We start from the raw sequence: 18,944 nt of genomic DNA, 5'->3' as shown, positions 1-18,944 counted from the left end.
GGTGTAATTTCACATATTCCCATGGCATGTTTGAGCAATATATCATTTAGTGACAACTTTGTGCAAAAAAAAAAAAAAAAAATTTGTCTTTTTCCCGCAACTTGTGTCACAATATAAAATATTCCATGGACTCGACATGCCTCTCAGCAAATAGCTTGGGGTGTCTACTTTCCAAAATGGGGTCATTTGGGGGGGTTTTGAACTGTCCTGGCATTTTATGCACAACATTTAGAAGCTTATGTCACACATCACCCACTCTTCTAACCACTTGAAGACAAAGCCCTTTCTGACACTTTTTGTTTACATGAAAAAATTATTTTTTTTTGCAAGAAAATTACTTTGAACCCCCAAACATTATATATTTTTTTAAAGCAAATGCCCTACAGATTAAAATGGTGGGTGTTTCATTTTTTTTTTTCACACAGTATTTGCGCAGCGATTTTTCAAACGCATTTTTTGGGGAAAAAACACACTTTTTAACATTTTAATGCACTAAAACACACTATATTGCCCAAATGTTTGATGAAATAAAAAAGATGATCTTAGGCCGAGTACATGGATACCAAACATGACATGCTTTAAAATTGCGCACAAACGTGCAGTGGCGACAAACTAAATACATTTTTAAAAGTCTTTAAAAGCCTTTACAGGTTACCACTTTAGATTTACAGAGGAGGTCTACTGCTAAAATTACTGCCCTCGATCTGACCTTCGCGGTGATACCTCACATGCATGGTGCAATTGCTGTTTACATTTGACGCCAGACCGACGCTTGCGTTCGCCTTTGTGCGAGAGCAGGGGGGGACAGGGGTGCTTTTTTTTTTTTTTTTTTTTTTCCTTATTATTTTTTTGCTTTTTTATCTTATTTTTAAACTGTTCCTTTCATTTTTTTTTTTTAATCATTTTTATTGTTATCTCAGGGAATGTAAATATCCCCTATGATAGCAATAGGTAGTGACAGGTACTCTTTTTTGAAAAAATTGGGGTCTATTAGACCCTAGATCTCTCCTCTGCCCTCAAAGCATCTGACCACACCAAGATCGGTGTGATAAAATGCTTTCCCAATTTCCCAATGGCGCTGTTTACATCCGGCGAAATCTAAGTCATGAAATGCTCGTAGCTTCCGGTTTCTTAGGCCATAGAGATGTTTGGAGCCATTCTGGTCTCTGATCAGCTCTATGGTCAGCTGGCTGAATCACCGGCTGCATTCTCAGGTTCCCTGTTGGGACAGGAGAGCCAGAGAAAAACATGGAAGACGGTGGGGGGGGCATTCCCTCCCACTGCTTGTAAAAGCAGTCTAGAGGCTAATTAGCCGCTAGGATTGCTTTTACATGAAAGCCGACCGCTGGCTGAAAAGAATGATACCAAGATGATACCTAAACCTGCAGGCATCATTCTGGTATAACCACTCAAAGTCCAGCAACATACCAGTACATTGCTGGTCCTTGTTGGGCATACATTGTAAACTTTTTTTTCATGCAGCCTGTGGGCTGAACGAAAAAAAGATCTTGATCGGTGGGTATGCCCACCATTAGAATACCTCCCTTCATCCACCCACTTCTAATGATGGGCATACATGCACCATTTTATATATGCCGAAGCATGGGGGCATCCTCCCGCAAAAGGCAGGAGCAAATCGCTCCTCCACCCACTGCTGCCCCCACGCTTCGGCATATATGCTGAAGTATGTAACTGTGGTGGTGAAATCACCTCCGACAGCGCTGGAGTCACGGCTTTATGTATCGTGGGAGCAAACGCTGTTGCTGTCAAGATAAATAAATCCGCGCTGCAACTGAATGGCGTACCTGCTAAGCAAATGATGGTTAACAAAAAACAAAGTAACATTACAGTATAACAGTAATACTTACCATACCTGCAAAGCAAATACAAAAAAAAAAAACATAGTAAAAAATAAAACATTTAACGCAACCTGTGCCTACCTAAAATATATATATGCCGAAGCATGGGGGCATCCTCCCACAAAAGGCAGGAGCAAATCGCTCCTCCACCCACTGCTGCCCCCACGCTTCGGCATATATGCTGAAGTATGTAACTGTGGTGGTGAAATCACCTCCGACAGCGCTGGAGTCACGGCTTTATGTATCGTGGGAGCAAACGCTGTTGCTGTCAAGATAAATAAATCCGCGCTGCAGCTGAATGGCGTACCTGAAAACAAAAAAATGGTTAAAACACATTAAACTATAAAAAAATTACATACCTGAAAAGCAAACATGATAAAACATAACAATAAAACATTGCAGAATAGAATACAGTAAAAAAGAGAAGAACAATAAAGAGAAAATAGAGAGAGAGAGAACAATAAAAACGACAACTATTTTTGGTTTTTTTAATTTATATTTTTTTTGTGTATTTTTTTTTACATTTTTTTTTTTATAACTGTAACTTTTAAAACTGTAACGGTTCCAGGTTTGGGTCTCTCAAAATGCGATGGCATCTTGGGAGACCCTGTGAAAGTGTGTCCTAGTCTGTGCAGTGCTGTACCCTACGCTAAAACTCAACTAGTGTATGGTAGCGTTCAAAACATTCACCAATGCAAAGACCAGGATTGCCAGGACAGGAGGGACAATAATACCGGGTGTCACGCCTAAATCCGCGCTTGCTGCAGACACGACATTTTCTTTGGGGGGCTCGTTGGGTAGGGGTACTCGGGATGGCATAAGGAAAATGCCTCTCATGCAGCCGGCCTACTGCATTTGGTTGGGGAAGGTGAGGTGGAGCACCGTCTGGAAACAGAAGGGCTCTGACGATCTCTTCCTGGAATTTAAGGAAGGATCCAGTCCGTCCTGAAGCTCTGTATAGCACATGAGCATTCAGCAAAGCCAATTGAAATAAGTATACAGACACTTTTTTGTACCAGCGTCTGGCCTTACGGGCAATTAGGTACGGCGCCAACAACTGGTCGTTGAGGTCCACCCCTCCCATATTTTGGTTATATTCGTGGACACAGAGGGGTTTCTCCACAACACCAGTCGCCGTAGTAATTTGGGTCGTCGTGTCTGCATGAAGGGAGGTAAGAACGAAAACATTCTTATTGTCCCTCCACTTCATAGCGAGCAAGTTATTACACTGCAAGCAGGCTCTCTCCCCCAGCCTAAGACGGGAATCTACAAGCCGCTGAGGAAAGCCCCGGCGATTAGGTCGCACGGTGCCACATGCTCCAATTTGATGATCAAAAAGGTGACTAAAAAGTGGCATGCTCGTGTAATAATTGTCCACGTACAAGTGGTACCCCTTTCCGAATAAGGGTGACACCAAGTCCCACACTATCTTGCCAGCGCTTCCTATGTAGTCAGGGCAGTTGATCGGCTCTACGTGACTATCTTTGCCCTCGTAAACCATAAATCTACATGTATAGCCTGTGGCCCTGTCACAGAGCTTATACATCTTGATCCCGTATCTGGCACGCTTGCTGGGAAGGTACTGTTTGAATGACAAGCGGCCAGAAAATTTAATCAGGGACTCATCAACGCAGACAACTTGATGGGGGGTAAACAAGTCTGCAAAACGTTGGTTGAAGTGGTTTACGAGGGGCCGAATTTTGTAGAGCCGATCGTATCCAGGGTCTCCACGAGGACGACAGAGTTCATTGTCGTTGAAGTGCATGAACCGCAAAATCTGCTCGTATCGTGCCCTGGCCATGGAGGCAGAGAACACGGGCATATGGTGAATTGGGTCAGTGGACCAATATGACCGCAACTCACTCTTTTTGGTTATGCCCATGAGGAGGGAAAGGCCCAGAAAGACCTTAAATTCGGAGACCGTAATTGGTCTCCAATCTCTGGCAAGGGAGGACTGGGGAATAGTGGCGATGTGTTGACCAGCGTACAAATTGCTTTGGTCCACAATAGATCTATAGAGATCTTCGGTGAAAAACAGTGAATAAAAATCCAGTGGCGTAAAATCAACTGTTTCCACCTGAATTCCGGGTTGGCCAGTGAATGGGGGCAATACGGGTGCTGCAGAAGTGGTGGGTACCCAATTCGGATTGGCCAATGCAGCAGGAAGGGCACTATGGGCACGACGGGCCTGTCTTTGTCTTCTTGGTGGCAGCGGGACCCTACTTGTGCTTGCCACCTCACCAGCTTGAACTGCACTTATGGGACTCGCCACGTCACCACGTGATACTGCAGTGCTGGATGTACGACCAGGGTGTACTAGGCCGCTGGTGCTTGCCAGTTCACCAGAAGGAGTAGCGGCACTAGTACTGCTCTGCTCCATACGAGGGACCTGTGGTTCTTGCACTTCAAGGACAGAAGAAGAAGTTCGGGGTCTGGTACGCCTGACCCTAGCAGGGACCACAACTCCGTCGTCAGAGCTATCTGTCATGGAGCCGCTGTCCTCTACAGGTTCGTATTCTGAGCCTGAACTTGACAGATGAGTGACTTCCTCTTCACTATATGTCATGCTCAGAAACGTGTAGGCCTCTTCACTAGTGTACCTTCGATTTGCCATTTTGGCCTCTAAATTTAGGGGTACACTAGTGAGACTCACAGGCAAAAAAGCTCCTGACTGTCAGCGACTGATTCAAAACGCTACCAAAAAACTGTTAGCGATCGCAGGGATCAGGCCTGACTCTGCGAACGCTGCAGTTATGTGTGCTTAGTGTTTTGTGACAGTTATCGATCGATACTGCACTTGGGTGGGGTGGGCTGGGCTGGGCCGAGGAGCAAAACGCAGGTGCTAGCAGGTATCTGGGCTGATCCCGCTAACACTGCGTTTTTTTGGGGGACCCTAAACTGCTGGGGAGTATAGATCTGATCGGATCAGATATCGATCCGCTCAGATACTATAGCACTAAGGGAGGTGTATGCTGCGTGCGTGGGTGTTAGCGGTACTGGCGCTAACCTGACGCTGCCTGGGGCGACGCAGACCTTATCTGACCCTAAAAACTTAACTTATATCACCGCCGGGCAATTAGGGGGTTAAACCTTTATAAGGTAATAAACGGCGGGTGCCCTAAAACTATAATAAACTGTAATAAACTGTAATAAACTACAAAAAACAAACCAACTAACCAGCGTCACCCGTAACAATTATATGGTGATCACTGGTGAAAGGGTTAACTAGGGGGCAATCAAGGGGTTAAAACCTTTAGAAGGTAGTATATGGGGGTCCCTGTCGCTATAAAACACTGACAGCGAACCTATATACTTACCTCCCTAACTAGCGTCACCTGTGTCACTAATACAGCGATCAGAAAAACGATCGCTTAGTGACACTGGCGACGGGGGGTGATCACGGGGTTAAAACTTTATTAGGGGGGGTTAGGGGGGTACCCTGGACCTAAGGGGGGTACCCTAGACCTAAAGGGGACTAACCTAACTGCCCTAACACTTCTAACTGACACAAACTGACACCAATGCAATAATCAGAAAAAAAAAAAACCTGCTATTGGTGTCAGTATGTGTGGGGGTACAGGGGGGTGATCGGGGGGTGACTGGGGGGTGACAGGGGGGTGACAAGTGTGCCTGCGTGTTCTACTGTATTTGTAGTGTTGGTGCACTTACTTGGATGTCTTCTCTCCTCGGCGCCGGACGAAAAGACCGTCTCGAGGAGAGATGACATCACTTCCTCGGCTTCTGTTTACATTCACAGAAGCCGAGGAAGCACATCATTGGCCAGGAGCGATCGCGAGGGGGGAGCCACGAATGAGTGGCCTCCCCCTCACCTTCGATCGACCCTGACCTCGATCCGACCGCCGCTGGCACCGGGGGGGGGGTCCGATCGGACCCCCCACCCGCGGGCAGGCAAGGACGTACCTGTAAGTCCTTTTGCCTGCCCGTGCCATTCTGCCGACGTATATAGTCGTGCGGCGGTCAGCAAGTGGTTAATGAAATATTTCCAAAAATGAGAAGGGTGTACTCACTTATGTGAGATACTGTATGTGTAAGTATAGTGAAGTGCTAAACCTCAGGGAATATAAATTTCTCCATATGATTTCTCAGGCTTAGTTTTTGATTTGGTAACACATTAACTCCGGGATTAGATGTTATGGATATATTATCACTAGTGCCTTCCTTTCTGTCCTATGCTCACTTCTGGAATATGGTATAGTGACAAATGATATTTAATTACATTTAGCATAAGAACAATATGATATTGACCATACATTAATTTTAAGTGATTTAAAAATGTGTATGTTTAGTCTAACTCCATGTACAGGTGCATCTCAAAAAATTAGGATATCAAAAAGTTAATTTATTTCAGTAATTCAATTCAAAAAGTGAAACTCGTAGATTAATTATACACAGAGTGATATATTTCAAGCATTTCTTTCTTTTAATTTTGAGGTTTATGACTTATAGCTAGTGAAAACCCAAAATTCAGTATCTCAGAAAATGTATTCAGAGGAGTAACATAGATTTGCAACCACAGCAAAGGGCAAGACTGTGACACCATCAGAGAACTGTGAGCAACTGCCCAGTTTACCACCCTGAGGAAATCATTATTCCTGCCTGAAAAAACTATTAAAAATGGTGTATTACATGCTGTTCATACGCCCTCAGTCACTATGGGATTAACTTTCTGTATTCTTCAAAAATTTGGTTGATCCTGCTGTTCTCGCTCTCCCCCTCCTGTTCATATCCCCACTGCAGTTGGGGATTTTTTAGAACAGTGTTGGCAGCTAGTGCACATGCTCAGCTTTCAGTGTGTTTTCTACCATTTCCTCCCTATCACATCGGAGCAGCCCATATGACTTTAGAGTCACACATGTGGGCGTATACACAGTGGTAAATGACAGGCCACTCCCTCCCTCCTCCTCCTCCATGCCCACTAACCAGCTAAATACAATGGGGGGCAGGATATTACATCTTGATAGATAGAGGCTTCATCTCCCCATTATTCTAAGACACAGGCTTGAGGGGAGTGGCACAGCCCGTGACTGGCAGAAATCCAGCCATACCATGTCATTGCCAAAAAAATATTAAAGATTTGATTTCAAATATATATTAGTATGGCAATTTAAAACAGTTTATTGATATTAACTATTTTTACTTTGTATGCCAAAGGCTGTTTTTTTATTTCATTTTATTTGAACATGTGACCAGCAGAAGAGGACAAGAAGCTCCTCATGCCACGGTTTTGCTGTAGACAGGCTGGGAAAGAGCTTGGTCATGTGACAACTGTATACTGATTAGAAAAAAGGTACTTGGATGGTTTTTTCATTAAAGTAATTACACTGCCATCATCCACATACAGAACGAGAAGAGTGAATGTAAATTAAGCAGTGTTTAGTACCACTTTACATTTTTTTTAAAAAAAGGACCTTCTACTGCTGCCAGTTTCCTCTTTTTTGTAGCAGTGATCCAACCTCCTGTTAGAGGGTGGCTACGTTTGTTCTCAATGGTCCCACTGTATGTAGGAATGCAGCCACACTCTAGCTCACTCACGGGGTTGACGAGGATCTGAGAATTGTATTGTGCATACAGCAGTACACATAACTGCAACTGACTGCTCGTTCCAAACAAATTCAAGTGAGAGGGAAAAGGAGAGGTTACGGAGCTTGTGGATGATGTTACAAGGAAACAGAAAACACAGTAAGAAACAAATTAATGAAAATTAGATTACAGGGCCATTAAAGGAGATTTCCAGCCCAACACTTACTAGTCCTAAAAATGCTCCTTACCCCCTCCTGCTACCGACATCAGCTGTGACATAGAAGTCTATGAGTGACGTTATGGCTCCCGGAATTCCCAGCCGTTGCCAAACACTCCTTTCTCGCCCTGCAGCCACCACTGACTAACACAGCGGCTCATGCAACTGGACCGAAGCAGATTAAAAATAGGTACAAGCATCTTTATTACATGGGTTAGGCAGCATAGGAAGCTGGACAGGGAAGGGAACTTTTTTAAGACTAGTTGGTGTTAGGCTGCAATTCTACTTTAGGTCATGGATATGTATGGATTATTTTTGGAGAAAAAAGTGGCACTTGAAGGAACAGCTTTAGATGAAGCTGCTTTCAGACCACCATTAGGCTGCTTTCACACTGGGGCGGCGGGGGGGGGGGCGTTAGCGGTAAAGCACTGCTAATTTTAGCGGCGCCTTACCAATGTAATAGTGGCGCTGTTAACCCCCGCTAGCGGCTGAGGAAAGGGTTAAAAGAGCCCGAAAAGCGTTGGGATCGGTGCCTGTTGATTTCAATGGCAGGGGCAGTTTAGGAGCGGTGTATACACCGCTCCCCCACCGCCCCAGAGGTGCTGCTTGCAGGACTTTTTTTCCCGTCCTGCAAGCGCACTGCCCCCGTGTGAAAGCACTCGGGCGTTCACACCGGGGCTGCAGAAGAGGCAGTTTACAGGTGCTTTTCAGGCCTTATTTTTAGCACAAAAACACCTGTAAAACACCTCAGTGTGAAAGTAGCCCTATTGAAGGACCATGTAAGTGTGAAAAATTAATTTTACCCATATGTCTGTTCCAGACATATAGGGATCCAAGGTCATTTTTTTTAAAGCAGTATATCAGTCCTTATTTGAAAAGAAAAAAGGTGCCTCTAAGTGCAGAAGTAAAACTTTATATTTCCCAAAAGGGTTAAAAACACTTACAAAAGGGTGGATGGGTAGGAGCACATCATATTAGTAATATAGCAGGTGGTCTGGCATTCAGGGATATCCGGAAGTGTAATTCTATGGTAGCATATATTCTGATGTGGCCGGTAGATGAAAGCCACAACTCGGCTAGATACTGGGAAGACAGCTAGGCTGTCTGAGACAGCATGGAAGCTGAATCCAGGAAGTGGCGTCAACGGGAAGGGACCAACAACCAGCGTGGACAGCAAACCAGAAGTGATATCATCAACATGCGATAGGACGATTTTGGGAAATATAAAGTTTTACTTCAGCACTTAGAGGCGCCTTTCTTTCGTTTCCTTTTACTTCCAGAGTTTGCTTCTCTCTTCAAGTGCTGCTGGAAGTACATGAAGGCCATCTTCTATTTCTACATAGACTGATATCTGCTTGTTACTCAGAGCGCCCTTATACACACTTTTATTTGGTATTAGTCCATACTAATGTCTGTTTTTTTTGCATATAACATTCAGCAACACCTTTCACCACATTGTATATTTTTCTAGCAATAACAACAAAGGAAAGAGTATTTTAAGAGGAATTACAGTGTATGTACAGTATATGCCCATATTAAGTTCACACACAAAGCAAGAAAACAATAATGAACTCCTTCAAAACACACAAAAAATTAAACTTTTAATTATAAGAACACATGACCCTTTCAATTTTATGGCTAAACATTTTTTATTCTTACCTTGAAAACCTTGTATTGTGTTCTCCAATTCTAGAAAAAAAAAGACAAATAATGGTTTACATGCATGAAAGCTACTGGCATAAACAATACACAGGAATATTAAAGTAGGAGTTCATAAAAAATATTTATAGCAAATCATTATTATATGAACTTCCACAATACTTATTTTTACCAATAAGATGAAATTTTATACAAATTAATTTGGCTAAATTTTTTTAATTCTCTTACAGCGAGAGATGAAAAATCACTTAGTTTTAGTAAATGCAGCAGTTATTTTTTATTGTCTTGCAGGTTATCAAGTAAAATAATCCGGTTCCACATTCAGCAACAAAAACACTGTCGCAGGGTCATCCCCACTCTTATGAAAAAGTGTTTCTGCTGTTGTCTCTGTGTCCATTGAAATGCTTTCCCAAATGGGAATACCTCCCAAATGGGGACACATACACACGTTAATCATATATGACATCTGTCAGCTGTCAAAATACAGTAGTCCAACAGGAGCAATTTGTCTGTCTGTGTGCTGCACAGTGTGGATGGAGGAGCCCATTTCAGTTCTCTCATTCCTACAGGATGAACAAAATACAAAAAATCTGTCAGTATCTGGCCAGCTTAAAGCCTAGTACACACGGGCCGAATGTCGGGCAGCATTGGCCGGTTCATTATCAACTAGCCGACATTCGGCCCGTGTGTACTGCAGCCGGTTGGACAGAAGCTGGCTGATGGGGCATGACTGAAAAAGGTCTGCCAATGGCTAAGAGTGCTGACCGTAGTATTCTCGTGGGGGGTGCGTCGCACCTGTCAAAACACAATAGCAAAGCAGGGGAGATCGCTGTATGTATTAACATCGCTTAGCTGTCAGTTTATTTTTGTTCAGCCCTGCTGGGTTGAACGAAAAAAAATAAATAGTGTGTACCAGGCTTATATTCCACTTAAGGCTGTCATCTTCTCCACTGTGGCCCCTTTTCACCTGGTACCCTTTAAAAGTGTTTCTTCTCCCCTACTCCGTGGCTACACTTTTCTGGATGATTTTTCCAAACTCTCATCCTCAAAATATTTCACTTGTTTTGTACCCCTTCTTCAATCTAAACTTCATTGCCCCTTCTCTCTAACCTTACGGTCACTGCACTCCTGTAATGTGACCACTTTGCACCTTCTCCTATATTTCAACAGTGTCTCTCTCTTTTGTGCCTGCCTCATTCTCTCTCTCCTATATTTTTCATACCCAACATTTAATGAATGTGCTGGAGTGCAGTAATACTAAGCCCTACATCTTCCTACTAATGTCATATCCTCCGATTGGTGTAGAGTGTTCCACCTCCATTTCACATAAGTTAAGAAAGTGAATGAAATGTTGATCTTGCCCACAGGAGGGACAAACAGCACTTCATACATGACACTTTGCACCCACACTATACTTTTTGCCTAGTACGCTCTTCCCTCCTATGCTCATAATAGACTCCCACCTCTCTCTGCTCTCTCCTTGTCACTACCTGTTCCCACTGACCCCTTTCCCCCTTACATATCTGTAATCCAAAGGTGCTCAACCTGTGGCCCTCAAACTGTTGCGGAACTACAAGACCCATCGTGCCTCTGCCTTTGGGAGTCATGCTTTTAATGGTCAGCCTTGCAATGCCTCAAGGGACTTGTAGTTCTGCAACAGCTGAAGGGCCACAGGTTGAGCCTCCATGCTGTAATCAGTTTCTGCATCTCTCACTCCACTCATCTTCACTATAATCTAATCTCACAAGCTACTCTCTGGTCTCTATCATCTTGCTAATCATCCAAGATCCAGTGCAGCTGACACTTTGTCATGTACTTATCATTAGAAAGCCCACCATTTCTCCTCGGTTAGTGTCTCATAATTTTATGATCTCCTGTCTCTCTCTCTCCATAACCCAAGCCTACTATATTTCTCTGATCTTTAAGCCCCATTTCATGCAGCCCCTTCCCAAGTCTCCCTAAATTCACCCTCTGCCCCTTCATTAAACATGTGTTCTGTGTCCAAGTGTCCTGCAACCTTTAAAGATGAGATCATGATTTGTTCTCTGCCTCTTTAACTGGTCCCCCCCACTTCCTGACGAAGCCTCAATGAAGAAAAATGCTCTGTTGGATCAATTCAACACAGAGCTTGTTACAGACATGCAACTTAGACAGCTTAGTTAATAGTGATTATGGTCAAATAAATACAAAATAATAAACATAAAAAACACAAAACCCAATTATTAAAAATAATCAAAAAGAATAATGAATCAGCACCTACCTCAAATACTGTAATGTACAGTACATGCAATGTCAAATCAATAACAAAGAAGCACCTACTTAAACCAGTGCATGAATATCATACTAGATGGATGTTTTTTTACAAAACATCCACTGTAAATAAAGTATAGTCCATAAAACTTCTATATTTCCATGATTAAATACCCCAAATTCCAATAAAAAATGTCCTGCCACCGCTGTGCTGATAAAGTGGAAATTAAAAACACCCAGTGCTTAATCCCTGAAGAGCCGCTTACCATCACAATTGACCCACAAGATTACTGGAGAGTCTGAAAGCACTTTTGTATCCAGTTGTAATTGCACTAGGAGCCCACCCCTACACATAGGAGTTTTGTATAAACGACTTTCTCAGGGACAGATACGGTGTAATCACATTTGCCATATGTAATAGGAAAGAGAGGAATGCTGGTATGACAAAAACTGTAAATTTCAAAATGCTAAATTCAAAGTGTGACTCTTAGTGAATGACACTCAATGGGACTATATATTTTCAAGAACAAACTAGGCAAGTGGGAGTGTTTTAAGGATGAAATAAACAAAGTCACTGAGTAACAAACATACCCCCCCCCCCCAAAAAAAAAAAAACCCCAAAAAATGCAAGGGAGCAATCAAAAAAAGAAATACAAATCTACAGCAAGTAAAACAAATACAAAATTGTTTTTAAATACAATCAATAGTAAAAAGATTATGGAAGAAAAAATAGACCCCATAATAGATGAACATGAGGGGTTGGTAAAAATGGACAGGGAAAAGGCAGATGTATTAAATATTTTTTCTCTTCAGTTTTTGCAGATGAAAAAGACAGGTTTGATAGTCTTAACAGTAATGCTTATGACATTTTATTGAAGGCACCTCTGTAGAAGACAGAAACCCGGGTACAAAAAAGACTAGAGAAACTTAATGTGAACAGATCAGCAGGTCCACATGGCTTACACCCGTGAGCCCTCAGGGAACTTATCTCAATTAAAGCTAAGCCACTATTTCTAAGATACATTACTGACTGAAATGGTACTAAGCTACAACTAGCATGGATTTATGAAAGACCATTCTTGTCAGACCCACCTGTTATCATTTTATGAGGAAGTGAGTGAGAAATTGGATGGTGAAAATACAGTGAATGTAGTTTATCTAGATTTTGCTAAAGCATTTCATACTTCAAACATTTAATCTATAAAATAAGGTCTGTTAAAGTTGATGAAACTGTATGTATGAGGATAGGACACTTGTTACATGAACAGGTCCAGAAAGTAGTGATAAATTACACATTTTCTAAATGGTCTAAAGTTGGAGTTGAGTGTCCCAGAGTTCTAGTTTGGGGACAATGTTATTCAGGTTTTTTTTAACTACTTTCCTACCTGGCCAATTCTGACAGTTTTCTCCTACATGTAAAAATCATCATTTTTTTTAAGCAGAGACCCTAGAGACTAAAATGGTGGGTTTTCCAATTTTTTTGTCACACAATATTTCCATAGCATTTTTTTAAACGCACATTTTTGTAAAATGTAATGTTGCACAGTGCTCTGGATGAGGTCTGAGGAAGCCTGTAATGCTGCAGAGTGCTCTGGACGGTGCTCTGAGGAGGCCTGTAATGCTGCAGAGTGCTCTGGACGGTGCTCTGAGGTGGCCTGTAATGCTGCACAGTGCTCTGGACAGTTCTCTGAGCAGGCCTGTAATGCTGCACAGTGCTCTGGACGGTGGTCTGAGGAGGCCTGTAATGCTGCACAGTGCCCTGGACGGTGGTCTCAGACAGGTCTGAGGGATGGCCTGTAAGGCACAGTGTCCTAGATGTCAGTTGTCAGGGGAGGCCTGTAATGCATACACAGTGCTCACTGCCCTGACGGATGGTGGTCTGAGGGGAGGTCTCAGGCCTATAACTGTAATGTACACAGTCACACTGATAGTGGGTGCTCTCTGCTCTGGACGGTGGTGACGCGTGAGTTCGGACACGGGAATTGGACTCTCATCGGAAGGACTCAGCAGGCCTGTAATGCACAGTGCTGCCCTGGACGGTCTTCTGAGGACCTGGAGGCCTATAATGCTGGCTGCACAGTCGCTTGCTTGCTTGGAGCGGAAACAGGCAGAGCTCCAAGGAAACTGGACGTTAGTTCGCAAGGGTAATGGAAATGGTAAATGGAATTGATTTTCGTCATAGTTATCATTAGTGGACGAAAATGTGCTGTACTTTTTGTTTCATTTTCGCCGCTGCAAGAATGCCGCTGATGAAAATTTTGACAAAAAAGTTTTCGTTGACGAAATTAACACTGCTTGTTTGTGCTTAATGTTTAAATAATAACAACGTTGTTATTGCAGTGTTAGGTGGAGGTTTGCTAAAATCTATTTGTTTTTGTTAATGATTTCTTGAGTCCAATAAATGTAATACTTTTTGTAAGCATACTGCCTGGGGTCACTTTATACTGACTTTCTGGGAACTTTTCCCGTACTCTTCCACATACGACTAAAACAATTCAGATGACCAAAATACAACTAAAACTGCATTTTAGTCAAAAGACTATGACTAAAACTAAATCAATTTTTGATGCCAAAATTACAGCTGCAAATGAAGGATCCTTATGTTGTGGAACATGTTACTGTAAGTTACTTGGGAAATCTGTGCTACATCACTCATTCCCCAACTGAATGAGAAAAATAATATGAAGATTTGTTACATCTTCTTATGGATCACACAGAAGCCAGTCAAGTGACCAAATCCCTAGGTGCATGAACCTTGCTGAAGGCAAGTATCAGCCAATCTGAACTGAAATTTTCCCCTTCAGCACACCCATGGGATCATAGGACAGAATGCAATGAAGGCAATTATGTGTGTTACTATTAAAGATTTGCAAACAATATAAGCAGACCATTCTGCTTTGACAGAACAAAGGAGGAGTACATACTGATCTAATTTTGTCTTCTGAAAAAGCTAGTAAATGCTACTATAAAAATATGCATAGAATTGGGATCTGTACTGGTAAACACTTAATGCAGAAGAACAGCCATACAAAGTGTATCAGATTAGCAATTCAAAATAAAATGCACAGCTCTAGTGAATATTGCTCAATATTCATCAATGTATGTACGTCAACGGGCTTACAAAACTCCTATTAAAGATTGGCTGGGGATTTTATAAAAACAGAGCTTAATTACCTTTTCACCAGCTGTTCTTTAATCAACTGCAAGTGTAATATGGCTCACATAAACAACTAGTATTAGGCCAGTATTAGCATTTTCTTAAAGTGGTTCTAAAGTCTAAGCACTTACCTATATGCATTCCCTGAATTAAGGTAAAAAAATGTTTAGGTAGCAGTATAGCCCCTCACTCCTATACCCGATTCCTTACTCGATCTAGCGCTGTGCACATATCAGGAACCATGAATCAGACAGAGACAGAAGTATAGTTAAATCACACTTGTTTAATAATAATAATAAGGTAAACAGAGTAAGCGTAGTCAAAACAAGCCAGAGTTCAGTAACCGGATTGGATAGTCAGCCAAGCAATTGTCAGAAAGCCAGAGATAAACATAGTAGTACAGCAAGCAGGTTCAGGAGCCAGAAGGAACGTCAGCTGAGCAAGTCTTCAACAGGAACACAGGAGAAAGTCTCTGTGATGCTGACAAAAGCGAAGGCAGAGATCAAGTGAGCTGGATGACTTTAAGTAGGCAGGACTGACGTGCAGAATCAACAACAGCTGGGTAACTGTGGAGAGAGATGGGAGCTGGCAATTAGCCGACAGCTGAGCGGCCAGCTCAGAGAAGGAAGGACTGAGCCCAGCCCTGACAGCCCATCTGTAGCGGCTTTCCCTGCTCTCACAGGCTTTTCTGACATTGCTGAGGTCAGTTGCTGCTTTCAGTCAAATCCTGTGACAAGGGCACAGGGGTGGGACTCAGTCTCGCTGTCTGTGTCTATGGGCGTAGGCAGTTCGGCTTGGGATCAAGCCTGAACGAGTGCGCCATAGCAAGTGGCTTGCTATGGGGAACTTGGAAAGGGAGGAGGAGCCAAGAGTATCAGCGGGGACCCAAGAAGAGAAGGTTCTGGGCCAATCTTTGCAATTCCATTGCACAGAGCAGGCAAGTATAACATGTTTGTTATTGAAAAAAAAAAATCACAATCACTTTAATAACAAGGCATAAAAATGATCCCTAAACAATACACTAACCAGCATATGTTTTTACATCTAATTTATTGGTGCCATAAAGTTAATGTAAACAGGACTAAAAGTATATCATAAGCCCAAATGCATTGTTTAAGATAAAGTAGTAGACAATTTCAAGCTCCTGTCAGGGTCTTTTTTTTTTTTGCAGTTTGTGCACATTTGGGGGGTATCTCTGCACTTCTCATCCTTACTTACTTACTTATCATTACTTTATATCTAGGTGACAAGGACAAATAGAAAGGTGAATCTGATCAATAGAGACAAAAGAGTTAATTTGCTAAAGGCAAATAGGCTATCAACTTTGCAAGAAAAATTTCCCCTAGCTTAAAGGGAAAAAAATAGCAAATAAAGAAAAAATAATATAGCTTATACAATTGCGACACAAGTCATATTGCGATTGAATGTTATTAAAAATTACCTTTCCTTTTCAATCTGCCACGCTGTAATTTTCGGTAATATGCAATGCAAAATTGCTACTTGGAGGTGTTCTATACACAGAATGTGCACAAAACGCCCCCAGAAACATAATTTCCTGCTTGTGTGATTGGCTCACTGATTTTCCCAGAAGTCTGCACTAAGATATAAGTCAGATTTCAGGCATTCCCTGCAATAAAATGTAATTTTTGGTGAGGTACTACCAATAGGAGATCACATCCAAAGGGATGCAGGCCCAGCAGCTTTCTTCATTAGTGCCCTGCAGGTGCAGCAGCTGGTTGAGAATTATGAAACCACTCCTATTAAATTCACTTTCCCACATGGACACAGACAAACATACAGTGATTTCTTCAGAACAAAAGGTAGGAATTTGCAACAAAGTTTGTTAAAATCCTTGCAATGTACGGAGATCAGTGGAGTTACGCTTTAACCACTTCAGCCCCAGAAGGATTTACCCCCTTAATAACCAGGCCATTTTTTGTGAGACAGCACTGCATTACTTTAACTGACAATTGCGCAGTCGTGCGACGTTGTACCCGAACAAAATCAACGTTGCTTTTTCCCCACAAATAGAGCTTTCTTTTGGTGGTATTTGATAACCTCTGCAGTTTTTATTTTTTATTTTTTTGTGCTATAAACAAAAAAAGACCGCCAACTTTGTCTTATAATACATATCCAAAAAAATATATATATAAAAAAAAACAAATGTAATCATCAGTTTAGGCCAATATGTATTCTTCTACATATTTTTGGGTAAAAAAATACACCAATAAGCGTATATTAATTGATTTGCGCAAAAGTTATACTGTCTACAAAATAGGGGATAGATTTATGGCATTTTTATTATTTTTTTTTTTACAAGTATTAGCGGGACTGCAACATTGTAGCGGACAGATCAGACACCTGACATTTTTTACACTTTTTGGGGAACCAGTGACATTATTATTGTGATCAGTGCTAAAAAATATGCACAGACATTGTACTAATGACACTGGCAGGGAAGGAGTTAACATCAGGGGCGATCAAGGGGTTACTTGTTTGTGATTACCAACTGTATGGGGGAATGTGACTGGGGAAACACACAGATCAGTCTTCCTGCTTAGCAAGAAGACAGATCTCAGTTTCATCTCCTGACAGACAGGAGATCTGCCTTGCTTACTTTGGCAGATCCCCGTTCTGTCTCTGCGGGGAACGATCGCTGGCGGCCAGCGGACATACAGTCCGCTGGACCTGTTAATTGGCTTCCCCGCTGGTCAATTGGAACTCGCGCACCCACGAATGCTAGTGCACGAATCGCCATACCGGTACAGCGATTTGCATACCCGAGCCACCTTGCCGCAGTACATCTGCGGCGGGTGGTTGGCAAGTAGTTAAGCCCCATACACATGATCAGAAAATCATATTTAGAAAACGCATTTGGTAAGATTGTACGATAATCTCATCATTAGTACACGGCTTCCAACATCCAATTACAGGCAATCATACGAATTTTGTCAGAAGGAACACAACTACAAAATGTTTGTAGTTTCTGTGCAGGACGAACGATAGTCACACAAATAGTATAGTAATCGAACGAAAAAATTTATTGAAAGTGTACTGCACATAACGGAAAAAAACTAAGGACCCGGAACCACAATAAAAATGTAAACATTTATCGTTTAAAATGTTTTATTTTTTACTGCATAATGAACATCAGTGTATGGTGAACAGAATGCAGAACCTCAGCGACAACATATTGTAATAAAGAACATGAAATAACTGATATTAATGAAATCCAATATTTTTATTGTAAATACATTTCTTTCATGCATCCCATGGTAAAATATTATAATACAATTTTATATATTTGACAGTTAAAAAAAAAAAAAAAAAAAAAAAAAAGCTTAGCTGTATAAGGAGCAGCAAGCTATTGACCTACATCTTTCACAGGACTCAAAGTATTATTTGATTAGCCAAAGCCATCAAACTTACTTTCTCATTTAAGTATAAACAGCATCAGGCCATTATTTGTGTAATTAAAATCCTCCAGACCAATATCTGAGCATACCTTGGCATCAAATTTTATGTCAATGGCTGCAAAAGTGTGTAAAATCATTAAATCACACTTGTGTCACAGAAACCTAAAGGTTGTCCTTTGACAGAGTTCCAAATGGCCATGACCTTAAATTAATGGGGGGGGGGGGCTCAAAAATATTCTAGTTTTAAAAAAACATGGAGACATGATAACAGAAGCACAAGTGTATGTGTGCATTAAAAAAATCTTTATTCAACTGTGCTAAAACAACTTATGAAAACATTCAAAAAATATATTACATATATAATATACATGTATTATGCATCAATCTTTATCACAAATGTCCTTTTTTTAACAATAGGAAAAAGTGCAAAACAAAAGTGCAACAAATTGAACATGAAATTGTGCTCATCAAACCATAACCTTTGCCAAATGGAAAAATCTGACAGCAAGGGCAATAAAATAACAAAGATCTATAATTGGGTATAGATGAAATCAACTGACCATTGTGAATATGCCCTTTCTGCTGGAGGATACTGCCAATGTGTGCCCTGGTAGTGTAATGGCTGGGGCACAGAGGGATGCATAGACGGTGTTCCTGATGGTGAAACTTGTGGTTCTGTTAAATAGGTTATTCGTATCAGCTGTCCATTGACACCTCTATGTGCAACTTCCAGTAGCAACATTTCTGCAATTGGTCATTGCTCAACTGGCATCTTCTTCAGTTTATTGGACAGCACTATTCCAAATGCATCAGCCTCATCTGGCTTCCTTTGCGATGCAGCAGTT

The 18,944-nt window shown here is 41.7% G+C and overlaps 1 protein-coding gene across 3 annotated transcripts in view; it reads right to left on the bottom strand.

Annotated features, from left to right (window-relative positions):
• Positions 1-18,944, bottom strand: part of CYB5R4 (cytochrome b5 reductase 4) — a 353,527-nt gene that overhangs the window by 114,468 nt on the left and 220,115 nt on the right. For all 3 annotated transcript variants that reach the window (XM_073626888.1, XM_073626886.1, XM_073626887.1), the window contains one exon: positions 9,277-9,306. In XM_073626888.1, coding sequence (XP_073482989.1) covers positions 9,277-9,306 — 30 coding nt within the window. The remainder of the gene's footprint in view (positions 1-9,276; positions 9,307-18,944) is intronic.

This window comes from Aquarana catesbeiana, linkage group LG04 (assembly GCF_042186555.1).
Source record: "Aquarana catesbeiana isolate 2022-GZ linkage group LG04, ASM4218655v1, whole genome shotgun sequence".
Classification (NCBI taxonomy): Eukaryota; Metazoa; Chordata; class Amphibia; order Anura; family Ranidae; genus Aquarana; species Aquarana catesbeiana.
Note: the sequence above shows the minus strand (reverse complement) of the source record. Positions and strands in the feature narration are given on the sequence as shown.